The sequence below is a fragment of the Molothrus aeneus genome, chromosome 13 (assembly GCF_037042795.1).
Source record: "Molothrus aeneus isolate 106 chromosome 13, BPBGC_Maene_1.0, whole genome shotgun sequence".
Lineage (NCBI taxonomy): Eukaryota > Metazoa > Chordata > Aves > Passeriformes > Icteridae > Molothrus > Molothrus aeneus.
In genome coordinates, this window is record NC_089658.1 from 18,818,443 (window position 1) to 18,844,591 (window position 26,149).

General features: G+C 53.6%; 1 protein-coding gene across 1 annotated transcript in view; it reads left to right on the top strand.

Annotated features, from left to right (window-relative positions):
- Positions 1-8,089: 8,089 nt before the first annotated feature.
- Positions 8,090-26,149, top strand: part of SMAD6 (SMAD family member 6) — a 37,133-nt gene continuing 19,073 nt past the window's right edge. Inside the window, exons 1-3 of the mRNA XM_066558638.1 lie at positions 8,090-9,006; positions 11,642-11,698; positions 13,387-13,464. Coding sequence (XP_066414735.1) covers positions 8,250-9,006; positions 11,642-11,698; positions 13,387-13,464 — 892 coding nt within the window. The 5' untranslated portion in view covers positions 8,090-8,249. The remainder of the gene's footprint in view (positions 9,007-11,641; positions 11,699-13,386; positions 13,465-26,149) is intronic.

The following is a 26,149-nucleotide window of genomic DNA, read 5'->3' on the forward strand; positions in this document are numbered from 1 at the left end:
CCAGACGCCACTCACTCCAGCAAAGAGCTGCTGCAACAGAACAAATTGCCCAGGGCAGCAGATCTTGGGCAGGGAGAAAAGCCAGCAGCCCAGTCTGTCTGTCTTTGTGTTTTCTAAGGGAGAAAAATTATCTTTTTACAAGCCTGCCCTAGTTGGCTCTGGCCAGCTCTTCCCAGAAAATGCCATCATAAATAGGAGAGCAAACTACTGCAGAAATGGACAGGTTGCCATTTAGGGCTGACCTTTCTCAGATCTGCTTTGGTGTCCTCCTCAACCTTCCTTCTCCTCCAGCCCCGCTGTGTTTTTAGCTCCTGCTGCTAGCAGAGCACCACTGTTCACAACAAACCTCAATTAAAACCCATTTTGGACATAAACATATACATTTATATATACTCCCTTTGCTTTCTGGACCAGCTCCAAATAGAATAATCCTTTTTTTAATCCTATCCCCCTGGGGAACTTCCAGTTTTGTGTTTGCAGATTGTATGGGTAAACATGGAGAGGGGTAGATTTATTTTTTTTAAGGACACTGGGCTTGGCACGTTACACAGTTTGTTGCTGGATCAGCGTGGTGGCAGCACACAGGGCTGTTTTTCTTACTCAAATAGTCCCTTTCCAGGTCAGAAATGACAATTCACCCAAGCCAAGCCAACAAGAACGTCAAGGGCAGTTTCAGAACTGGGTGTTATCTGCCTGGAAAGGGCTCCAGAAAGGCAGACTGTCTCCACAAGCTGCTGAATAAGAGCTGATAGAAGGACAAACTGCTGCTGTTTGTTAGGGGGGTGTGATTTCTGGATGTCCTCTGGTTGCAATTCCCTTCCCATCCGAGCAGAGCAGCTGGTTCATGTGGCAGAGCTGGGCTCCTGCAGCCAGGGCAGGACAGGAGGGGTTTAGGGGCTGCTGGTCCTTCCAGGGCTGGGGAGGGAAGGATTGAGGCTGGGGCCGATGGCCCAAATTCCCAAACTGCCCTGCAGGCAGGGGCTGGACTCAGCATGTGCCTCTCTGTCCTCCTCAGAGGCTGCACCATTTTTGGAGGCGCTGAAGGTGACTTTTCCTCCCCATCCCTTTCTTCATCTGACAGAATCCCAGAATGGTCTGTGTTGGAAGGGATCTTAAATCTTATCTTGTCTGGGCAGGGACACCTTCCCCTATCCCAGGCTGCTCCAAGCCCCAGTGTCCAGCCTGGCCTTGGGCAGTGCCAGGGATCCAGGGGCAGCCCCAGCTGCTCTGGGCACCTGTGCCAGGGCCTGCCCACCCTCACAGGGAAGAACTTCCTCCTAATATCCAACCCAACACTTCTCTCCATCAGTTTTAATCAGTTCCCCGCCGTCCTGTCACTCCAGGCTCTGGTAAATGTCCCTCTCCCTCTTTCCTGTGGGCTCCCTTCAGTCCTGGCAGGACCTTGCGCGTCCCCTCCTCATGCTCCCACCCCTGTGGGACCCACTGCAGCTCCCAGTGCACCCCCAGGTGGGAAGTGCTCCTGGATGAAGCCCAGATGGAGGCCCAGCAATCAATGCCTTCACCCTCTCCTACCCCGTGCCTCCTTTTCTCAGCTCATCAGTGCAGAAGGCCAGGGAGGATCCCAGTCAGTGACAGCAGGAGGGGCACAGATGGCAGCCTCATGCTCACAGGTCACCTTCCCCTGGCAAAGGGAAGCCTGGGCACACTGAGGAGCCCCTCACCCTTCTCTGCTTTGCTGGGCTGACTCTGCATTTTCTGAAGGCATCCAAGGCTGCCCAGAGAGGACTGTGCTTCCCAGAGGGGATTTTCAGCACCTCTGGGAATGACAGGAGCTGCTTCTCCTGCTTTGTGTTTCACCCTGTGACTGACCAAGAGCCACGGGGTGCCTCTGGCTCCTTCTGCCATGGGAAAAATTGAAATGAATCTTTTATTCAGGAGAAAAGCCCCACTTTTCTCTCTGTGGAGGCTGGCATTGTGCTTGGATGGAGGCACTCTTCCTGTGCTACAGAACTGGAGACACCAATGCTTTCCTTGGACTGCAGCAGGGCTTTTCTGGGATGCCTTGAGTTTGTTTTCCTAAAAATGAAAGCAGCAGCACAGGGGATAATCCTGTACTCGTGGCACTGGCCTGACCTGTGGTTCAGTCCTTGTTTGTCATGAGCCAAACCAGGGAACTGAACCCAACACTCCCTATCTCAGATCAGGGCTCTCCTCTTCAGTGCTAAAGTCAGACTTTTCTCCCTCAGTAACTGCTTAAATTAGTTTGTACAATTTGGCCCAGCTCCACCTAGAAGGGATTTAAAGAATCCATATCCCTGCTCCAAGCAAGGGACATTTCTTGGAATGGGCATCACCACGGATGGATGCCATCACCCACCCCAAGGACCTCTGGGGAGATGATTTTACCTCTGTGGGTTTGACTAGAAATCCAGGCTTGCTCCCAGAAAACCCTTCCAAGCAACATTTCGTGGAAACTGGTACTTTGTTACCAAAAAGAAAAAAAAAAAAGAAATTTCTGGTTTTGCCAAAGTGACATTTTCTGACCCAAGAAAACATTTTGTCAAAAAGCTTCCCAACCACTCTGCTGGGAATGTGCTCTTTGCCATCAGTCCCCAAGGCTGGAGCGCCGGGGTGTTGAAATGTTACTACAGCCCTGGAAACTGTGAGTCAGCTTGTCCCCACCCACAGCAGATACTCGTGGGAAGGGCCTTGAAAAGCCTGGAAACTCAGCAGCTCCTGCCTTGTGCAGCTCCCATTAACCCATTCCCATGAATCCCTGCTGAAACCCAGCCTTTGGCCAATTCCTGACGGATTTTGGCTCCTTTTTCTCCCTTCTGATGGTGATGAATTGTGGAGGATATTTAGTTTCAGTCCATCCCTAAGCAATTTGGCTGATTTGGCCCCAATTCACCCCCACAGGCAGAAGATGCAGCCCCAGCACGGGCCGTGATGGAATTGGGATGGGATGGGATGGGGTGAGATGGGATGGGATGGGATGGGATGGATGGATGGATGGATGGATGGATGGATGGATGGATGGATGGATGATGGATGGATGGATGGATGGATGGATGGATGGATGGATGGATGGATGGACGGAGGGATGGATGATGGATGGATGGATGATGGATGGATGGATGGATGGATGGATGGATGGATGGATGGATGATGGATGGATGGATGGATGGATGGATGGATGGATGGATGGATGATGGATGGATGGATGGATGGATGATGGATGGATGGATGGATGGATGGATGGATGGATGGATGATGGATGGATGGATGGATGGATGGATGGATGGATGATGGATGGATGGATGGATGGATGGATGATGGATGGATGGATGATGGATGGATGGATGGATGGATGGATGGATGGATGGATGGATGATGGATGGATGGATGGATGATGGATGGAGGAATGGATGATGGATGGATGGATGGATGGATGGATGGATGGATGGATGGATGGATGGATGGATGGATGATGGATGGATGGATGATGGATGATGGATGGATGGATGGATGGATGGATGGATGGATGGATGGATGGATGGATGGATGATGGATGGATGGATGGATGGATGGATGGATGGATGGATGGATGGATGATGGATGGATGATGGATGGATGGATGGATGATGGAGGGATGATGGAGGGATGGGGAAACTTGGATCCCACTTGGAGGAAAGGTGCCAGAGCAGAGCTGGCCACTGGGCTGGGATGTCAGTGCACTCACCTGAGCATTCCTTGGCCAGGCAGAGGCTCCTGCACTATGTCCCAGCTTCTCCATGGGGTTGTCACGCACTGGGACAGGGCTGGGGGTGATGCTGCACCTCTGCTCCAGAGCCAGGCTGGGAGAGCTGGGAATGCTCACCTGGAGAAGAGAAGGCTCCAGGGAAATCTTAGAGACCCTTCCAGGGCCTGAAGGGGCTCCAGGAGAGCTGGAGAGGGACTGGGGACAAGGCATGGAGGGACAGGAGCCAGGGAATGGCTTCAAACTGCCAGAGGGCAGGGATGGATGGGATATTGGAAATAATCCTTCCCTGTGAGGGTGGGCAGGCCCTGGCACAGAGTGCCCAGAGAAGCTGGGGCTGTCCTTGGATCCTTGGAGTATATCCAGGCTATTCCAAGCCCCCTTGGATGGGGCTTGGAGCAGCCTGGGACTGCCATGGCAGGGATGACACTGGCTGGGCCTTAATGTCCCTTCCAAACCAAACCATTGCAGGATTTTATGCCCCAGGAGAGTTGGGAAAGTGGGTCACTTGTAACCCATGGATTACATCCCATGGGAAGGGTTTTGCCAAGGCTGCAGCTCCTCCAGGAGGGGGGCACAGCCTGAGGTGCTGAGGTGAGATCACCTCTCTGCACAAAGCATTTCAAGATGCCAAGGAGCTCTGGGAGTGTGGAGTCCAGCAGTTGGGAAATTCTCCATGGAGGAAAACTCTTCAAACATAATTTTTTTAATACTTTGGATTTATCAAAATGCCTCATTCTGATTTTAGCTTTTTCCATTTTGAAGAGGGGCCAAGGTCCTATCACAGTGTGTTACCACACAGGGTATAACATTTGCAAGAGCAAAATGAAAAATCAGTTTGAACTGGAAAATCATGGCAATGTCATGAAAACAAAGGAAATGGGACATTCTGATGTTGTCAAATCCTTTTTTCTCTGGTTCCTTTCAAAATCAGCTTCCAGCAAAACCAGCAGGATTTTATGAGGCATTTTAGTTTTTGGCAGAGCCCCTGGCTCTGGCGCAGCAGGTTTGTGGTGCTTTCTGTGGTCGGGCCCAGACACTCTGAGCCCCCATTCCTGGGGGGAAAAGGGGGTGCAATGTGTCCCCCAGCCCTCCCCACCCCTTGGGAGTCCCCCTCTGCCCCCATTTTAAGGCATTAAAATAACCTTCAAGTCGAGCTCCTACAACATTTAAGTGTCAGTTATTAATTTTGTGTTTTAACCCCTGCATTCTTCTTTTTGATCAGGAATGTATCAAATACTAGAGATTTTTTTTAAAAAGAAGCAGAAAATGATGATAATAATTTTCCTTACTGAATACCTGGAGTGCCACAGTCAGGGTTTGGGCTCTGCTGATGCCTTTGAGGGTGCTGGCAATGGCAGGGCTGGTCCCTGTCCCCCTTTTTTCCCCATCCCAGCTGCAGTTTGGCTTTGGGAAGAGGTTGGTGCCCTCCTGGCCACCCACGGTCCTCTTGGACCCAGGAGGATTTGGCTTTCTGTCATACCTGGGAGATCCATGTCAGATAACACTGGCAGGCTTTCAAAAGCTTCTCTCCAGCTTCCCTGCCAAGACCTATAGGATGTGTTCCAGAGCATCTCCCAGGAATGTTTGTTATTATGACAGGCAAAAAAAAAAAAAAAAAGAAAAAAGTGGTTAAAAAAAAAGCCAGTGAAAGAGGACATTGCTGTTAATCACCAGCAATCCTTTAATAAGCACCATTACTATAAATTGTGTGTGCATTGTGGGGGCACAATCGAGGGCTCTGTTGTGGCTGCCCACGTTGGGGCAGGAGCAGGAACAAAGTGCTGTTGTTGCAGGGGCTGGGATGGATGGCATGCCGGGTGCAGTGGGGCTGCTCCTGCATACCTGTGCCCGTGGAGGTGCTGGGCTGCTCCAGAGCCCATGAAAGCCCCATTGTTCTTGCTGCCATATTGCACACTCCATGATTACAGAGCCTTGGATGAGTCGCTGGTTGCAATAATAACCTATTCTTAGCTCTAGCACTGCTATATTTAAGATTTATATATATTTAAATGCTGGTAATTGCACATTCGGGACATATTGTAATTTGGGTGACAGCTTGGAAAGACAGTGGTGGGAAGAAAAGCATCAGCTGTGTTTAGGGAGGTGAATCCTGGGGTCATGCAGGGCAGGGTGATCCGTGGGGATTTCAAACAAGGGTTGGGACCTCTCTGGAGCAGCCTCAGGATGGGCAGGGATCCCACCAGGGTTGCAGATCCATCCCTGGAAGTGTCCAAGGCCAGGTTGGACAGGGCTTGGAGCAGCCTGGAGCAGTGGAAGGTGTCCCTGCCCATGGTAAGGGGTGAAGCCAAATGGGCTTTAAGGTCCCTTCCAACCCAAACCATTGCATGATTCCATGAGATCCAGGCAATCCCAGTTTCTACTTCCATGTCTGAAGCTGAAATATTCTTTTTTTACTCCTTTTGTGCCTTCTCACTGTGAAAAAAGGCATTTTCCTCCCACAGTGGGGTGCTGGGTTACTTCAGCCCAAACTGTGGTTCAGGTGTGAAGTGTGGCTGCAGTGTCAGGGGCAGCAAGTCCCTCACAGGTTTTGTAGGAGTTTATATCCTTAATACATTCTGTGTTTATATTGGTGCAAACATCGGTGGCACACAGCTATGGATTTTAAATGGAGTATTTGATGTTGCACTGATTAGCTTTGCTGTAAAAAAAAAAAAAGGTAGTCTTCATCCAGTGGATTTAAATTGTGTTCTTGAGTAGATTAGGGCAGGTTTGGGGAAAAGTGGACAGAAATTTGGACAGAAGCCTTCAGGTATGGAAAAACCACCCAAAAGATTCCAAGAGAAAAACTGCAAACATTCAGGTTGCCTAGGATCTGTTGGTAGAAATAATTTATTTGGTTTTGGGTGTTTTTCCCTTAACCGATCAACTGCTGGGGGATTAATTGCCCAGATTAATTTTTGCTTATTAGCGAAGCCTTCAGGCTGGCCCCAAGCTTTTCCTCCAGCAGGTTCCCACCGATCCATCCCAGGGTGGGGGAATTCCCCCACATCCCTGGGATGGAGCGAGGATGGGCAAAGCCGTCCTGCTCCGAACCCGGCACTCGCCTCCCTGGCCGCGCGGGAATGGCTGTTTTATAGGCATTTATTTATTAATTCTGTATTCGGAGAAGGGTTATTGGGATGGGTCCCATCCCGGGGTGCCCCACGGGCACTGTGTGGCCGTGGGGCGGGACACGCGGCCGCGGCTCCCCCCGCTCCCGGCGGCGCTGCTGGTGGCCCGGGCCGGTCCGTGTCCCCCCGTTCGCTCCCCCGTTCGCTCCCCAGCCCGCGGTGCCGGCGCGGTCCCGGCCCCGCCGTTCATTCACGGCCGCGCCGGGCTGGGAGCGGGGCGGGGCCCGCGCCGCGCGCCGGCCAATGGGAGACGGCGGCGCCGCGCGTCACGCGGCCGCGGGCCAATGGGAGCGCGCCGGGCCTGAACTTTTGCCACGGCGGACAAGTTGATACATCGCGGGGGTGTGTCCGGCGCGCGGCCCGCGGGGGGGCCGTTAACCCCCTCGCTGCCGTGACCCACTTTCACCGCGCCGCGCTCGCCCACCCCCCCCGCCCCGCGCCGCCGCTCCCCGCGGGGCGACCCCCCCTCATCCCGCCCCACGGCAGCGCGGGGCCGCGCGGGGCCGGCGGCGGGCGGGCGCGGGGCGGCGCGGGGCGCGGGGCGCTTTAAGCGGTCGGAAACCCGAGCCGGTGTTTGCGCAAGGGCCGGTGCCGCGCGGAGCCGCCGGAGTGTCTAGACTGGCACATGATGGGCGGCAGCCAATGGCGGCGCCGCTCGCGAGGGGCCCCGCGCGCGCGCCCCGGCCACACAAAAGCCGGCGAGGGGCGGGCGGGCGCGAGCGGGCGGCGGCGGCGGCCCCGGGAGCCGCGCACGGAGCGCGGGGACCCGCCGGACCGGGGCCGCGCCCTGCGATGCGGACAAGGGACGCGCTGACAACCGGCCTGCGCTGCGGGCTCTGCTGCTGCTTCTTCGCCTTTCTGATTTAATTTTTTTCCCCTTTTTTTTTAAAAATTTTTTTTTTACTTTTTTTTTTTTTAAATACTATTTTTGGCTGAAGGGATCCGACGCCTCCGAGCGGCCCCCGGCGCCGGTTCCCCGCCGGGCGGCACCCCCGCGCCGGGCGCGCTTCCCCGCTCCTCCCCACCTTGTATGGTGGAGCGGCCGCGGGGCGCAGCCGAGCGCTGCCCCGGGCTCCCCCCGGCCCTCGCCCCCGCCGCTCCCCGCCCGGCCCCGCGTTGGCAGCCGATGTAGGGCACGGCGCGGCGCGCCCGAGCCCCAGCGCCGCCACGGGAGCGGCCCCCGCGGCGCCGTCTATGCCCGCGCCGCCCCGCCGCCCCCCCCATGGTGCGGCCCCGCCGCGGGCCGTCGGAGATCCGCTGGGCAGCAGCGCCGCGGGGAGTCCGGGCTGCTCCGGGGCTGCGATGAGATAGAGCCGGCGGCGGAGCGAGGAGCCCCGCGGAGGAGGGCGGGGGGCGGCGGAGAGCGACGCGACCCCCGGCCGCCCGCGGGTCGTATGTTCAGGTCCAAACGCTCAGGGCTGGTGCGGCGACTTTGGAGGAGCCGCGTCATTCCGGACAGGGACGGCGGAGATGGGAGCGCCAGGAGCGGCCACGACCTCGGAGCCACCGGCAGCTGCAAGATCGCGGAGAAAAGCCCCTCGGTGGAGCTCCGCGCGGTAGCGCGCAGCCTGCTGCTGCGGGAGCCGGAGGAGCGGCGCGGGGCGGCGGGCGAGGCGGCGCCGCGCGGGGACCCCATGGCGGAGCGGCGCGGGGCCCGGCTCCGCGCCCCCGGCTCCGCGCCGGAGAGCGACGGCCGGACCGTGACCTGCTGCCTCTTCTCGGAGCGGGAGCCGGGCGGCCCCCAACCTCCCCCCGCCGCCGCCCCCGGCCCCGACGGCGCGGCCGACGGCGGCTCCCCGGAGCGGCGGGGCCGGGAGGCGCGGGCGCGGCTGCTGCTGCTGGAGCAGGAGCTGAAGGCCGTCACCTACTCGCTGCTGAAGCGGCTGAAGGAGCGCTCGCTGGACAGCCTGCTGGAGGCGGTGGAGTCCCGCGGGGGGATGCCCGGCGGCTGCGTCCTGGTGGCCCGCACCGAGGTGCGCCTGGGGGGCCTGGCGGCGCCCCCGCACCTCCTCTTGGGCAAGCTGTTCCGCTGGCCCGACCTGCAGCACCCCGCCGAGCTGAAGCCCCTCTGCGAGTGCCAGAGCTTCGGCGTCGCCGACGGACCCACGGTCTGCTGCAACCCCTACCACTTCAGCCGCCTCTGTGGGCCAGGTGAGCAGCGGCGAGTTGGGTCCCCCCCGCCACAAACACGCACCGATTTGGGGGTTCGGGGTTTCTGACCCCTCCCTGGGTTTATCCGAGCCCTGGTGGGCAGCGCTGCCCCGGCCCCGCGCTGTTGCGGGGATGCCCGGGGGGACGCGCCCGCTCCGGGGTCCCCGCCGGGCATCCCCCCTCTCTGGGAACCAGCGCTTCCAGTTGTGCGTTAAAAGCCCTTTATTGGTTTTTTCCCCTTCCCGCGGAGTTTCCCCGCTCTCCGGGAGCCGGACGGGCGATAATCGGCGGCTCCATCCCGCTGGCGCCAGCCTGGCTCGCTCCTATCGGAGCCGGGCGGTCACCGCCGCCGGCTTAAAGCCGCAGGCGCTCCGGGGGGGCTGCGGGGATGTCCCCGCCGCGGGGATCCCCGCACCCGCGGGGACTTCGGGGGCTCCTGCAATTCTCCAGGTTTTCTCTTTTTTTTTTTTTTTTTTTTTTTTAATTTTATTTTTCTTTTTTTACCGTGGGCAGAGATGAGCGTTTTCAAGGCGTGGGTTTGGGATTGTTGAGGGTTTTTTGGTTTTTTTCAGCAGTACTCGATTGTGTGTCCGTGTCAGCAGGGAATGGTACAGGGAGCAGAGACATGTTGGAGTTTGAGGTGCAGAAACGGAAATAATATTTAATAGGCTGTACAAAAACCGTAATGAGAATGGACAGCTGGATTCCCACTGCCAAGAGGGCAGGGTTAGATGGGATATTGGGAAGAAATTCTTCCCTGGGAGGGTGGGCAGGCCCTGGCACAGGTGCCCAGAGAAGCTGGGGCTGCCCCTGGGTCCCTGGAAGTGTCCCAGGCCAGGTTAGATGGGGCTTGGAGCAGCCTGGGACAGTGGAAAGTGTCCCTGCCCATGGCAGGGGTGGAAGGAGATGATTTTTTATGTCCTTTCCAATCCAAACCATCCTATGATTCTATGCTGACTGTCCCTTTTTTTTGGCAAGAACTTTGATTTTATTATTTCTGTTGCAATCTGGGCTCCTGCCTCGCTTTGCATCACTTCTTTCAAAGAAACTTCTCTTCTGGGCGTGCTTCTCCCGAAGGTCGCTAGAGGCTGGAGGCAGCTCTTTTACTCCAGCTGGAGTTGAGCTGCGTTTTTAGGAACGGGGCATTTCTTGTAGAAACGGGAGAAGTTTCCCAGTGTCTCCCCTGCAGCCGTGGTGGTTTTCCCAGCGGCGAGCGGCTGCCAGCCCTGTGCTGGGAGTAGTAGAAAGCAGAGCTGTTATCGAGTGGCTCCTTATCACCTTGATAACGGGTGACGGTGCCAGGACCCCGCCCGCGCCGGCTGGGCGCTGGTAACAGGAGCCAGGAGAAGGCCTTGATGCCCTTTTTCCACAAGTGGCTCCCTGCAGGGATCATCCTGTTGGTGTTTCCCACCCATTGGGGTGTGAAAGTTCTGGGGCGCTTCCAAGGAGGCCGTGGTGACAGCAGGATGGAGTGGGACCAGCACAGCCAGGTCTGGCTGTTACCTCCACATGGGGACACCAGCACCTTTATTTTTTTTTATATTTTGGGATTTATAAGCACCCTTTAAGAAGAGCACGCTGCTCCCTTCGGGGGATTGGGGAAGCTTTTCTGAGAAGCAGTAGATGACCCCAGAGCCGTCACACGGGGGATGCTGAGGTGCTTTAGGGGAGCCCAGCCGGGTGAGCTGCAGTTGCTGGCTGGGTGCTCTCCGGTCCGGGTGGGGGCTGAGGGGCACTCCCGTGTTTCCCTGCTCTGGGGTCGGTGTGGTGCCCCTCATGGACTTCACAGAGCAATTCCTCCCTGAGGCAGTGCCTGCTCAGTGCTGATACAGCCCAGCTGGCTGCACGCTCAGTTTTGGCAAGTTACAATTCAAGAAACATCACTGCCATACTGTGGCAGGGGAAAAGAAACCCCTGTAATCAGGGCCTGGAGTTTCCCCGTGGTCCTGACCCTTCCAAGAACAGCGAGGATGGTTGAATGACCTGGTCCAGCAGAGCACCTCTGCGGACTCGCTGGGCTTGGAGCACATGGCTGCTCAGTGCTGCTGCTTAAAGCTGAGCTCGGGAGCTTTGTGAGATGGATTCAGGGTGAGGGGGATCATGGTGGCCTCTGCTCCTGAGCCACTCTAGTGTCAAAGCCTTTTGGGATGGACCGAGGTTATGGCATGGCTTGGTGGCTGAAGCCAGCCCGGCTCTGGTGCCAGCCCTGTGTGCCAAGAGGAGCCTTCTCATCACCCAATCCTTCTTTTCAGTGCTTGAGAAGTGTTTGGGGAGCTCTTGTCAAGCCCTGTATGTTGGAATCACCCATGGAGGCTTGTCTCCCAGTGCAGATGATGGAAATGGGGTTCTTGGGCAGCAGTTTGATGTTTTGTGTTACTCAATCTGTGGGTGTCCAGGCACAGATATGGGGCAGAGGGGTGCAGCACTTTCAGTAGCAAAGCCCACCTTGAAAGTTCAAGGTGGAACACCCATTGTTCAAAAATTAGAGAAACCTTCGTCTCCAGTTGCTTCCAAGTGTTTTGTTTTGCTCTGGGTGTTTATAACCTTGGAAGAGTTCCTCCTACCCCCAAAGAGAAAGCGAGAGGGTTTGTTGATAAACCGAGCCCAGCACTAACCTGAAGTTTTGTTTTTCCAGAGTCTCCACCACCTCCCTACTCTCGGCTGTCTCCTAATGATGAGCAAAAGCCACTGGGTACGTGTTTTGTCTCTTTTGATCTCTGGGAACTCTTTCATGGTGCAGCCCCGGTGCTGGTTCTGAGACAGCCCTGCCTGGCACGCCAGGCAAAAGCCAACAAGTCGGGGTTTTATGGCTGCTCATTATTTCTGAGCAAGCATCAGCTGACAAGTTTTAAGAAGTAAATGGATGCCAGTTTATCCTACCAAATTACCGTGCAGACACATGCATATTTTCCAAAATAATATGAAGCTCTATTTTTAATGAAGGCGTAATGAAAGGTTACCAGACGTCATGTTTTGTCTGCGTGTGTAATCTGCGGGAGTGGGAGCTCCTGGGTGCCATTTCCATAAAGGCCTGGCTGTGCTGTTCCATGCAGGAACCAGCTATTACCCTTCCTCTGCTCCTTACAAAGAGATGGAAACCCTTTGAAACTCGGCGCTGTGTCATTTTGGAGCGGGGTGTCACTTCTCCTGGGGAATTATAGGAGGTTTTCCAAGCAGAGTTGGTGAGAGCAGCTTTGGGGTGGCTAGGCTGGGTGTGGAGTGCAGGATGCTGGCAGCCCTGGATCCTGGTCCTGTGTGCTGCACATTAGCCTGGAGATGTTTTGAGCTGGCATCGCTGCATCCTCGCCATCCTTTCTCATCTTTGCCTCTTGTGCAATTAAATGGGAAGCAAAGACACGGGAGCATGGGAGGGAAGGGAGGAATCCCACATCCCTCTTGGATTTCTTGCTGGGATCAGTGCAGCTGGGGCCTTTCTGCCTTTACCCCGTGGTCAGTGATTTGCTGGGGTTAATGCCCAGGGGAGCTGCTTTTGCTGCCGCGGGGCAGGGACAGGGAGGAGACGAACGGGGCTTGGCAGGGATAGGAGGGGACAGCAGTGCCTGCCTGTCCCGCCCAGCCCCGGGGGAAGGCACTGCTGCCCCTGCCAAGGCGAGTCCCTGCCCTGCCCGGCCTGGGAGCAGCTCAGCCATGTGTGCACCCCGCGCCTTCATCGCCACAGGGCTGTGACCAGAGCAGCCTGCAAGGCCAGCTTGGCTTCTGGTGGCTTTTTTTCTTTTTTTTGTTAGGTGTGGAGGCAAAAAAAAAAAAAAAAAGGAGTTGTCCCTCCCTGCACTCCCCCTTCCAAGTTAATTCCTTTTAGAAACTGCTTGTGCTGCAGGGAGAGATGATAGTGAGGGACACGTGACTTTATTAAAACAACAGCCAGGGGTTGAAATTTGCTTCACTGGCTTGTTTGATTGGAAAAATAATAGTTAATCTGTGAGCAAACAGTTGAGCACTTAATTAGAGGGGTGTAAGCAAGAGAGAATAACAAAGACTCTTAACTTGTTAAAACAAAGTTTCCTTCGCTTCAGCAAAGAGGAAGGAAGGAAGCAAGAATAAACAGCTTCAAGAATTTTAATGGTGATAATTAAGTATAGTAACTCTGACTTGTTTAGAGGCTTAATGTAACTTTATCCAGTAAGCACCAAGTTCCTACTTGTTTGATCAACTTAACTGGAGTTATTTTTGTGGTTGAGGCAATTCAAACTTTGCATTTGCGTGGTGGAGCTCCAAAGTTAATGGCTGCTCTCTGGCTCTGTGCAGAGTTTCTCTCCTGGGGAGGTGGTGGGAAGCCCAGCAGCCACGGGTGCTCACGTAGCGCTGGCAAACGCAGCAGCACTAAAAGTGCTTTTTTTTTCCTTTGTTTTCCTCCCCCAGATCTATCAGATTCCACGTTGTCCTACACTGAAACAGAGGCTACAAACTCTCCCAACGTCACGCCCGGAGATTTCTCAGGTTGGTTCTCAGCTCTTGGTGCTTTCCCCCCTCCATGGGGGCTGGTGGTGGGGCAGGACAGCAGGAGGGGATGGGGGTCCTGGTCCTGCTCTTGGTTTGTGCTCTGGGTGTGCAGAGAAGGACAAAAAGCAGTTGTTTGAGTTGGTTTTTCAGAGACATCCATGTTGTGTGTGCTGTGGTAAGATGCTGTTTGCGGGGTGGGCAGGGATGTTCGGAGGTGGCCACAGGGTCACATGTGTCCCGTGTGGAGGCCACCAGGATGGGTGCCAGGCTGCAGGACTGTGGGGCTGGGCTGTGGGCCCTCCCCATTGCCATGGCAGGGCAGTGGGGCCCTTGCAGAGCTGCTGCTCTGGGGAGGTTCTTGCTGGGACCGTCGGGCTGGTGTTACCTGTTGGGCCCTGGCCCCGGGCTGCGCTCCCTGCTTTCATGAGCAGCTCCCAGCTACGGAGCCATTGAAGATCCCGAACAAAGCTTGGCTTAATTAGGTCCTGGTTTTTTGCTCTGCCCCACCCTGCAACCTTTCATTCACTTAATGGGGCTCTGCAAGGCCTGGGGTGGTTTTACCTGACAGCAGGTAAAGCTGGGGCTGTCCTTGGCTCAGCACATCCCACATCTCTGTCCCTGCTGGCTCACTGTGTGACAGGAGGGGCCTGGCTGTAGGACCAGCCTTAATTCCTTCGCCTGGTTCATGGTCTGAGAGCCAAACGTGGGGTTTGGTGGAGCCCCATGTGCCTCCTTCAGCAGCTGGGGTGGGGCTTGGGCGCCTCTGAGGCTCCTGGCTGGATTGCTGAGCACGTGGATGGGATGTGCTGCTCGCTTGGGGATGCTGCCAGTCAGGGGAGGTGCTGGAGGGGACCTTTGGGGTACTGGTGCCTTGGTTGTGGCATTTCTCTTCATTTTCTTTCCTTGCAAGAGTTCATGGTCAGTTTGGTGAGGCTTGGGCATTCCTGGGGATGTTTAGGCCAGTCCCAGCTCCAAAGGGTGTTCAAACAGCACAGGGTCTGTATCATGGCAGGGTGGCACACGTCTCTCTAGGGATCTTCCCTTCTTGTCCTTTCAGGTGTCCCTGTGGTTGGGCCCGCAGGCTTTTGCTGTGCTGCCAAGTGTCCAGAGCAGGGGAGCAGTTGATAGCAGGACTGGGATCACTGAGCTTTGTGCTCTAATAAATAGGTGTTTGCAGTTCCCAACAAACATTCCTAGGGCTGGATGCACATCCCTAAAGCTCCCCGTGCCCGTGGCTTTTGTTGTAACTTGATAATTGGCATTAATTACAGCAGCCAAGATGGAAAAGTGGGGTTCCTGAAGATGTAATGGTTTAGCTTCCCTCGTGGCTCAGTCTTTATGGGACATCTGGTGGGTTTGCTGGAAAGAAGAGAGATTTTAACTTTTCCTCGAACAATATAATGATAACATGTGACTGAGATTGTGCTGAAACCAGATCCCTCCTCTCCCCCTGTGCTGTTTCCAATGGTGTAACTTTTAATAAGAGTCTGGGGCTGGGTGATTTATTTTTCCCCAGTGCTCAGGATTGCTGAAAGAGGATAAGAGCCCTGCTGAAGTTAACCCATACATGTCATCACAGGGAAGTACAGGGGAAAAACCCACTTAGGCTCCAGTCTACCTGCCACATTTCAGTTTCTTTATTCTCCATTTCAGCTCATTTAATAGCTCTGCTTGAAGTGTAGGTCTGTGGGAGTGATACACAAAGCACGTGGTCCTCCCTGCCTCCTCTTGTGTACTCAGTGTGCATTTAGCTTGTCTTCCAAAAATAAGTACATTTTGGATCTAGCATCAAGCCACTGCTATTTATTGGTCCAGCTTTGATCATCAAAAAGGCTTTTCCTACTAAAGCCACAAAATTCAATTTTGCGTAACAAAGAGAACCATTCTTCTCCTGTTTCTCCTTTACTTGATGAACTTCTAAACAGGAGGTTTTAGGGTGAAGGCAAAAGATGATCTCTGTCATATGTGTTAATTTAAAAAAATAACAAACCCTGTTTTTGAAGTAGAACCTTCCATGGCTAAAATATTACCCTTAAAAAGAGGGAAACAGTGAAGTGTCAGGCTCACTGTGAAGTTCAGAGGAGCAGTCAGTGCTAACTGAAGCACAAGCTGTGGGTGGTTGGGTGGATGTGACCTGGATCCATGGATGATTCCCCAGAGCCCTCTTCATCTCCTGATCAAAGCATTTGGGTCTTGGAACAGAGTTGTTTGTACAAGGGTCAGTGTGCAGCCACAGCTTCTCCCTTGGAATGGGGATGCTCCTGTTTTCCCAGTGAGGTGCAGTGGCCTGGGAAGGTCTGGGTTGGTGGCCAAGGGCACATGGAGGTGTCTGACCCTGCAGTTTCCTCCTCCTGAGCTCAGGCAGTGCCACACTCAGCACAAAGAGAGCTCCATCTTTTCCTCCTCGGATTCACTCCTGCCTGGGGAGCAGAGCTGAGCAGAACCTGCTGTTTGGGGTTACATTTGAAGCCCAGGTTGTTCCTGTGTCCCCCGGGAGCCAGCAGAGCCTTGGCCAGTCCTGGCGGCTCCCGCCGGGGCTGGGGAAATACCAGGGAAAGGGCAAAGCCCAGCAAGGCAGGAACAAAAGCTCAGCCTCGTGACTCATAATTGGTGGAACATTTGTAGTAATTTTTTTTTCCCTTCCCCTCAGACTTGGCTCCTCCAGCACTTGCCAAGAAGCTGCTGTACCCGTTAGACTTGCCAGGCATGTGGAGGCTGAGCCTCTCTGCAGGGATGGGATGGGATGGAGCAGCTGCTGTGGCTCTGGGATTGCCTGCCTTCCTCTGAATCCCGCAGGGCTCTCCCTCACTGGCCCTGGCAGGGACCTTTTCATAAAACCCATGGAATAGCCCCATTCCTGTTGGAAAAGCCCCACGATGAGCCTTGGGCAGAGTTCTTGTTAGTGGTGGCTTTAAATAGGGGAGGGCAGGTGGGAGAGCAAAAGGTGACCTTGCATCTGTAGGTCTCTGTGCTGATCTGACCATCCCCAGGGAAGATGCTGGTTTGTTTTTTCCAAAAGTAGTTGTTGTGGGTGTTTTTTAAACTTTGAAATCAATTCCCATGTGCTAAAACTCTTTAGGAGTTTTGAGCTCTGGTGAAGCCGTGTGTAGCTGAAAATGTGCATCCTAAAGAAGAAATGTTGAATTGGTGGTTTGTTGGAGGAGGGATGAATTCTGTCCATGCTCCAAAGCAACAGGAAGGTGTTTTCCACCTGGAAGTGGAAGCACAAGCATGAGTTTATTCCAGTAGCTCTGCTGATGTCCAGAAGGTGCTGAGCTCCATGTGGAGATGAGCTGTGCTTGGTGACTGATGGTGGAGGAAAGCTGAGAATTAACAGAGAGAAAAAACCAGAGTCTGAATGGGCAGGGGCTTATTTAAATTATTGCTGGTTTGGTTGTTTTGGTTTTTTTTTCTTTTTAAGATGGGGCAGTTTTTGCAGGGCAGTGGTGGGGCTGGGGGCAGTGGGTTTGGGGAGCAGGGTTCCTGCAGCACCAAAGGGAGGAAGAAGACAGGAGCATCCATCCCAGCTGGTGACTCAGCCCTGCTGAGGTGATGCCACAGCTCCAGGCAAGAGCCAGAGGGTTTTTTCTGCTCCCAGCAATATTTAGGATGAACTTAAGGAAGCATATTTTAAAACCCACTGAATGGAGAAAGTGAACGTCTCCCTTCCTCTCCCCCCCAGAAATAACAGGCTGCAGGATTTATGCTAACAAGGAAATTTATGAAGATCCTGTGTGTTAGGAGGTAGGAAAAAAAAAAAAAAGCAGCCCATTAAATCTGTCAGGCGGATGTGTGTGGCAACTGGGCAAACATTGCCCTTTCCGGGCTGGGGGAGAGGCTCTGGAATTACCTGTTCATAGAAAAAAGGGTATTTTTGTCAGTAATGGGACAGCAGTTTCTTCTGGGGGGAAATGTTGAGTTTTGAGGACAGACTCAGTGACAGCTCTGGGCTGGGGGCTGGGTCTGGCCCAGCACCACCCTGGAGCCTTTTCATCCCTTCTCCCCTCCCTTCCTGCAGAAACAAATCCTTTAAAAAAGACACGACCTATCTGTGCATCCAGTTTAATCACAGACAGATGTTTGTTTGGGCCAGTAAGGGTTTTGGTTTCTTTTTTTCTTTCATATTTAACTGTAGGTTTGCTGGCTTGTCTTCCCCTGTGCAGTCTAGAACAATCAGGGTTTGGCCAAAGCCTCTCCTGGTCAGAGGAACGAGCCCGTTGCCAAGAGCTACTTCTTTGATGCAAAAAAATACATCCTGGAGGTGCTTTGTCAGATGTTTTTATATTAAACAGCTTTCCTCCATAGTTTCACTTTGCCAACGGGAAATAAAGTGCATCTATTTTCCAGTGTGCTTCAGAGAGGAATTCTCTGCTCGCTGTGGAGGCTTTTCCCACTTGGCTGGGGATGGCCATGGGTGTTGGAACCCCATGGGAGAGCCTCAGAGCAGCAACCTGCCCTCCCTGGGGCTTTGCTCATGGGCAGCTTCTGGCCCTGCCTGGGGCTGGCATCAGAGGCAGCTTCTGCAGCTGAGGGGTGAATCATGGATTAATCCCTGCAGGGAAGGTGGGGAAGCTCTGGGAGCTGCTCCCGGGGCTTTCAGGGCTGTGCCTTTCACAGAGGTGCAGGTGTGCTCCTTTCTTTTATACAGAGATGTCTGTCTGGGCTGGTGATAAACCCCTGGAGCCAGTGGATTTATGGAGGGCAGGGGGTTTTTCCACATCCCATTTGTGCTTGCCAAGGTGGGGGCTCAGGTGGCAGCTCCTGCAGTTCTGCCATTCCTTTGGAGCAGAAGGTGAAGGGATCATTGACTCTGGAGCCAGCTGGGCTCCTCATTGTGTCCAAATCCTGTTGATTCCACCTGGGAAAATCATGAGCAGATGAAGAAGCTGTTCAGAGCAACGAGCAAGCAGCAATTAAAGAAATTTTTTTTAAGAGTTAGATGACTTACAAATGGAAGAGAAGCACCCTAGATCAAGGCTGGAGGGAGATATTGCCTGCATGTGGTTGTTTTTCCATTAAAACCCTGTGGGATAACTCAGGTTGGGCCCCCAAACCAAGGGCTGGGGCACTGAGCTGTCCCTGAGCTGGTGGGTGGCAGTGCTCTGGTGGCAGCGCACCTTTGTGGTGCCACCTGTACCCCTTGTCCTGTGTGGAGGGGGGCCTGTGGCTCCATCCATACAGAGTTTGGAGCTCTGGCAGTGCCTGTGCAGCTGCAGAGGTGCTCCTAAAGCCAGTGAAGCTGTTTGTGTAAAATACCCCGTGGGTTATGGGCTTGTAGTGCAGGGCTCAGCCAGGACAGTGATGTGGGGAGGAGAAATTAATTTCATACAGGCTGAGGAATTTGCTGGGTGGAGGTGGGAAGGGGTGGTTTGTGCTGAGGGTCTCCTGAGGAGGGACACTGAGGTTCCTCTGAGGTTTTCCATCTGTGCAGCAAGGAGCAGCAGCCTCCCAAAGCAGCCTGACAGGAGGGCAGGTGTCTCCTGGGCTGGAGGTGGAGATGGAGAATGTCCCTTTGCTGCTAAAACCACCCAACAGCCACACTTTAGAAATGAGGACAGTCAGAGCTGTCCCCGAAAAAATCTGGGCAGGTGGAATTGGGCCTTGTTCAGAAAATCCAAAGTGGCTGCCAGAGCCTGGGATCATCTGCCTGGAGAGGCCTAGGCTGCACAAGGGTGGGAGAAGGTTGGTTTTACCAATATTGGTAGAACCCTGTGCCTGATGCAGAGATGAAAGCTGCCCTGCAGATGATGCCTCTGTGTTTGTGTGCACACACAGCTCCAGAGCCCCAGAGGAGAATTTTCCATCAGGGATTCAGGCAGGATGATGCCCTGGATGAAGGGAAGGTTCCACGGGCAGTATTTGGGGAGCATGGTTCCCTTGGAGGCAGGACTCTGAAGTCCTCAGTATATTCCAGCAGAGAAGGGGAAAGTTGCTTTTCCTCCCTCTGTTACCTAGAACTGGGATGGGTTTTCACAGCCAGCCTGGATGTTTTCAACCTAGAAGGTCTTGTACTTTCTCCAAGACCCAGATAAAATATGTTTTTGTCTGTGGTTCATTGAGTAGTTATGATGTTTGGCCTTGAATCACAGAATAATCACATCCCTCACTTCTCCAAGCACCTAGGCATCACTCTTTATAAAAAGAAACATCAGGAAGTAAGCAAGTTACTTAAAAGTAAATTAGTTTAATCTTTGTAGCCTAAACGTTACATTCTTGCACCCTATTAGGGGCTGGATACGACTTTCTAGGTAGTAAAAGTTCCTTTGATGTAGCTCTGGTTGTGTCCTTTAAGCAGCATGGATCCCATGGATCCAGCTTTGTTTGAACTTTCCTTTTTTCCCTGGGCCTGTGTTTTGCTTTTTAAAGGGATTTGCTGAATACTGGACACAGTGTATTTATGACCTTTGAAAATGGTGAATGTTTTGAAAGAGGAATTTTGGCTTCTTGTAGGGGACCTGTAGAGAGAGGCTTGTGTTCACAGTCCCAGTAATAGATTTTTTTGTGGCACTTTGATGAGTGAGAGGTGTTTATAGGCTTGATTCATAACTGAGTTACCAAGGTTTTCCACGGAAATAACTTATTAAATGTGTGGCGCTCACCGGAGCCATTGAAGTCTGGAGATTTGCTCTTCATCAAAGGCACCTCCTTCCCTGGGCTCCAAGGTCTAACTCAGCATTTTACCTCTGGAGGCTGCTCAGACCCAAAAGGGCTGTGTGGTGTGGGAGCTAGAGCTGGCTTTTAGTAAGAAATTAAAAAAAAAAAAAAAGGCAAACTGGAAGAAGAAGGGAAAAAAAACCTCAGGAAAAACATCTCCCCTGTCGTTGGGAGCTGCTGATGGTTAAACCTGGTTTTCTGGAACACTGCTTGTTTGTGTGGATTTTGCCTCTCTGCTCCACAGCTGAAAAGTCCATCCCTTCAGTGCTGCTGAGGGCTTTGAAGTGTCCCCAGCCCCTGGAAGCCCAGGTTCAGTTTACTGGCAAAGGAGACTCAGCTCTTTGTGCTTCCCCAGAGCCTGGGGCTGTCATTCCCAGCTCTGCCCCACGCTCCTGCTCCTGGCTGGTGGTGCAGGAGGGGGACATGGGCTCGCTGAGGTCCCACCTGGCCCCTGGGGACTGGGGTTTGTCCCAGCTCTTGTTCTGCCCCTGCTCGGTGCCTTTCACTTGGCTGAGTCATCAAATCCTGGTTTGGGTTGGGAAGGAGCTCAAAGCTCATCCTGCTCACCCCTGCCATGGGCAGGGACACCTCCCACCATCCCAGGGGGCTCCTGCCAGGGATCCAGGGGCAGCCCCAGCTGCTCTGGGCACCTGTGCCAGGGCCTGCCCACCTTGTCAGAACTCCTTCTGCAGGTTTGGGAGTTTAACTGGGAGTTTGTGCAGCACTGGGGTCTGGGCTGGGGATGCTCAGCACTGTTGGATTCCTGTTTGGGTGTGTTTTTTGTGTAAGAACAAAAACATTTCACATGGAAATGCCTGTCTTGGCTGACCTCTGGCAGGGCTGCTGATGCTGCCTGGTAATGGCCTTTGCAGCTCCTGGGGCTGGAGCAGGGATCAAACAGCTCTGGCATGGATGTGCTGGGCTGTGCTGCTGTCCCAGAGAAGCTGCTCCTTCAGGGAGAAGCTGGTTCCTCATCCCAGGCTTTGGATATGGGAAAGTATGTGGGGAAAAAGCCACCAGCATCAGAGGGTATAAACAGAATTAAACTCAAAGCTCCTCTCCTGCCCCAGCATCTCCTTGATCAGCCCCACACCCCAGGTTTCCCCCTCTTTTGTCTTTTTGTATTTTCCTAGTTTTAGTCTTTAAATGGCTGAGAGTTGCCTCTGATGCCCAGGCCTGAAAACCCTCCCAAAATACAGCCTGGCTCCCCACAGGGATGCAGTCCTGCAGGGAGCAGGCTCAGCCTGGGATGCTGCTCCCTGCCCTCAGCATTTTGCCTTTCAGGTTATAAAAGCCCATGTCTGAAACCTGCCAAAAAGTCAAATTCCCAGCAGTGCAAGAGAGAGGGATGTGTGGAGAGTTTGTTTTGCCCTTCACAGCAGTTCCTGGGGGATGCAGGGGGTCTTTGCTGAGGGTTCAGGGAGCCCACGTGCTCCTGTCCTGCCCTGCAGCATCCCCCACCCACTCCAAGGGCATTCCCAGAGCAAAAGCTGGGCCAAAGCCATCCCTCCCTTCCCAAGGCAATTCATGGCAGTGCCCTGGTGCCACATTTGCTGTCCCAGCTGGACACTGCTGCTCTGCTGGCCCCACTGCAGCTTGGCCACGTCCCCACCTGGGCTTGGAAGAGCTGCCCTCCCCTTCCTGCTCCTGTGTTTGGTTTATGGCTTTGGAGATGTTCCTCTCCTAAGTGCTTGTGGCAGAAGGATCAGGCTGCCCATTCCTCCAGGCTGGGGAAGTTGGAGCCTTCAGGCTGCTGCAGGGGCATCTCTTGGTGCCAGGGCTGCTTGGGCAGGATTTCTCACAGTGGCTCCACGGAAGGGCGGGAGACACAACTGTGTTGGTTTTATCTGTGTATTCCATGAGCAGGAGCAGAACCTGCCAGCAGAAAGGCTATTTTTCAGTTCTTTCCATTTATTAAGGTCTCATTTGCTAAGATTTTTCCATGAGAGAAGCCAAAGAATGTTAAAGACTTGAAAAAAAAAAAAAAAAAGAAGTGCCAGCTGCTTTGTGCTTTCACACAGAGTGATGCAAAGTTGTGTGGTTAATAGGGAAAAGGTACCTCAGGAGCTGCAGCACCAGGTGCTGGTGATGAGAGCTGGGTAAGGCCCTGGCCCAGGCTTCCCAGAGAAACAGTGGCTGCCCCATCCCTGGGAGTGTTGGATTGGGCTTGGAGCAGCCTGCTCTCGTGGAAGGTGGGATGGGATGAGCCCTTCCCACCCAACCCAACCCGTTCTGTTTCTCTGATGAGCTCTAGATTTACCCCCCCTGTCTGCAGGGGCTCCTGCTGGCGTGGACGTGCTGTGCACAGCACATCCCTTTGCTTCCCTTTGCTCTTTCTTTTGCCCTCCTGGCTGCTCCAAGGCCTGCCTGTGCTGTTCCTGAGCGTGGAGCTCACACAAGGCCCCGTTTGTGCGAGCCTGTGCTGGGAAAAGCCAAGTTTGTCCAGGGGGAAGAATGAGGCACTTGATTCACCCCCCGTGTGAGGCTGTGGGGTCTGGGAGCATCCCTGTCCTCCACAGGGAAGGCAAACATGGGCCGTGCTGGCTGGGAACTCCCAGGGTTCTGCTTTCCCTTAGTCCTGAATAAATGTTGCTCCTTTGGAAGCAATGCTGCATCTTCCCCTCAGCTCTGTGGCAAACGCAGTCATTGTGTCCTGATTTTTTGCCTGTTTATTTTTTGTTATTTGTTGCTCTTTAAACCCTACAGTGAGAGCTGTAGGTAAAAATGAACTATGGTTCAAAAAAGATATCCAAGCTATAGGTAAAAAAAGTTACAGGTTTTTTTTTCCAGCATTCTTCTTAAAATCCAGAGGAATTGTGACATAGCCCAACAGGAGCTCTCAGCCTGGAAGTGTTTAAGGCCAGGTTGGATGGAGCTCTGAGCAACCTGGTGTGGTGGGAGGTGTCCCTGCCCATGGAAGGGGGTGGAACAGGATGGTCTTAAAGGTCCCTTCCAACCCAAACCATTCCATGGTTCTGTGATCCAAAGCCTTGCCAAGTCTCACAGCAGTCAGTGGTGCTTATAAAAATCTCAGGCTCCAAGGTTAGATCTGGTTGGGTTTGTCTGGTGCAGCAGCTCGGGGTGTCCAGCTGTGAGAGAAGGGGCAGATGTGAAAATGAGCAGTTTAATGTCTCAGACCCAATCCTGCCCTATAAATTGTGCGTCTGCAGCTGCCACTGAGGGCTCAGGCTGCTCTGCCACGGCTCTGATCACTGTAACACTGAATCCAGCAGGTTTTGATTTTGCCTGCTCTGGAGAGCTCTTTCTGCTGAGGTTTTGTGAAGCCCTGGGAACAGGACAGTGTTTCCAGAGAGGCTGTGGGTGCAGAGCAGTCCTTGGTGGCAAGGCCAGGGCTCAGTTTCCCTGAGCGTTGTGGAGTCGCTTTCTGAGATCTGCAAAAAAAACCCCAACAGAACACAAAAAAACCCAACAAAACTTTATGAATTGACCAGGAAGCCAGTAAAAATTAGTAGTAACAAGCTGATTTCAATGGAAATGGGTTTGCTGCTCTGCTGGCTGCCAACCATTTATGAGACTGGCCGGGTGCCGGGTCCAGCGCCGCATCCCTCACCCTCCTGCTGCTGGAAATCATTTGTGACTCCAAAAAAATAAATAACGCTATTGTGGAGCTCTTTTTATGGCTGGGGCCTGAGCTGGGTGGCAGCTCTGCAGTTTGCAAGCCCTGTCTGGGGGCTCCCTGCTCCATCTCAGGTGGGTTCCTGTGGGTTTGCAGGGTGCAGGTGAGGACATGGGATGGGAGTTGCATCTGTGGGATGTTGGATCTGTTCCTGGATGTGACCCAGGGGAAGAGCTGGGTCAGTGTGGCTGTGCCAGGTCAGGGGTGTTGGGTGCTGTTGGGTGTTGTGCCAGCAGAGGTTTAGGATGGGTAATTTGGGAAATTTCATCCCCACAAGGGCTGTCCAGCCCTGGCACAGCTGCTCAGGCAGTTGTGGAGTCACCATGCCTGGAGGGATGTAAAAGCCGTGTGGCTCTGGCACCTGGGGACAAGTGGAATGGTTGGAGCTGCTGATCTTAGAGGGCTTTTCCAGCCCTATCCATTCTGGGATTGCTCCTGCCTCTGGTGGGGACATCCCAGCCCCCCCAAGCCCCAGGGTGGTGTCCCAGGAGTCAGGAGCTGGCTCGTGTGGAGGACCAGCCCCCAGAACAGGCCCATTTCTGCTTTGGCTCGTCTTTAAATGCCACAGGGGTTCCCAGCATGGGAATTCATCTGGCTCTTCCATTTGCACCAGGCCTGTGCAGTGCTTGCACAAAGGAATGTGTGTGACTGAGGGGACTTCCACCCCAGCAGAACAAGGAAATTCCTAGGAGAGGACAAGCCAAGGTGAAGATCCTCTGAGTTCATGGAGCTGCTCTTCCCCCATTGCTGAGTTATTTGAATGGAAGGGAAATGTCAGCAGAATCATGTTTTTAAAAAAAAAAAAGTCACTTCACAGGTTACAGACTAGGAGCACATTGGGCAGCTTCTTCATCACTGGAACAAGAAAATTGGAGTCATTCTTTATTCCCCAGTAATTACAGGCACATATTTTGAAATCTCCGTGTCTTTTCCATGTTGAATCGCCAGTGCAGACCTTCAGAGCAGGATTGGATTCAGCTGTGCTTGAAAGGGTCGGTCATTTGAGACTTCCAACATTAAAAGATCTTTGCAAATTAGTTTTGCTCTTGCCATGCTGAATTTGTTTGTGTAGAAAACCTCAGTAGATTTGGTATGTGCCTGTCTTTGAAGGGCTCTGCTTCAAAGGCTGCAGCTCTGGGTGTTTTATGTGCTGAGCTCTGCAGTCCCCTGAGCTCTGCTGCCTCGCTGGGAAGTGTCAGCTCATGTTAAACCTGCAGGAAGGAAAAGCTGAGCGTGGCTTTTCAAAGCTTTCAAGGAAACTGGATGCCCAGGGCTTATTCCTGTAGGAAACGGGTGCTGGAGCTGCATGTGCTGGTGTGTGTCATTGCTACAGCCCCAGGAATGGTTCTCTCCATGGCCCTTCCCTGGGGGTCAGAGGAAACCTCTGTGTGTTTGGAGAATTGGGGGTAGTTGGTCCCAGAAAATTCAGCTGAGATCTTGGCAGTGAGAACCAAACACAAGAGAGTCAGTTGGACTAGAGCTAGTATTCAAACAAAGGTAAACAGTGAAAATAATATTGTGAAATTTCCTGATTCTTGGCTTGAAATGTGGGTTGTGGTTTTTTTTTTTTCCGAAGAAATTGAATCTCAGAAGGGAAAATGGGAGAACCTGTCTCACATCCTGGGCTTGTGCATGTTTAGATCAGGTCTGTCACCAAACAGGTTTTGTTGGAGTGAGGCTGGAGCCCTTTCCCCTCCAGCCTGGTGTATCCGTGCACATCCCAGCGGGCTGCACTGTGGAACTGATCACTTTAAAACACAGAAACAGCAGAAAAAAACCCCATAAAATAGAAGGTGTTAATGGAAGGGCTGCCCCAGAGAAGGGCTGTCTGTGCCTGGACAAGCTGTGGAAGGTTTCTGTGAGTGCATTGTCCACTGTGGGAGCCTTGGGCTGGGGGGAAGGAGCTGCCCTGGCTGGGTGCATGCAGTAGGACCAATGCAGGTTTAACTGAGGACAAACCAAGCAGCACCAGGACATTGCTGGGAGCCAGCAGATAATCCCAGCTCAGCCCCGGGCCGGATGGCTGGCGCTGCTTTCCCCGCTCTTCCCCCTTTGCTCCCTCTCATTGAGATTTCGACACAATATTATTTTAATCCCCATCCTGTCGCCCCTCCTCCTCCTCGCTGTGCCCTTCCCTGCAGGCTCTCTCCCCCCATGCAGGCTCAGAGCTCTCAATGAGAAGCAGCTGCCTCCCAGAGCCCTCTCCCCTCGCAGCGGGGCCAGCCTGGCACCGGGTGGGTCGTGGCTGCCTGGCTCTCCCCCAGCCCCCTGAGCTTTTCCTGCTGTCTCTGTCCTCCCTCGGTGGTGTTTGTGCTCCTGGGATCTGGGCCTGGATTTGGAGCCATCCCACTTTGGAGCATCTTGGGGTGGGCACAGGGAGCACCCGGGTTT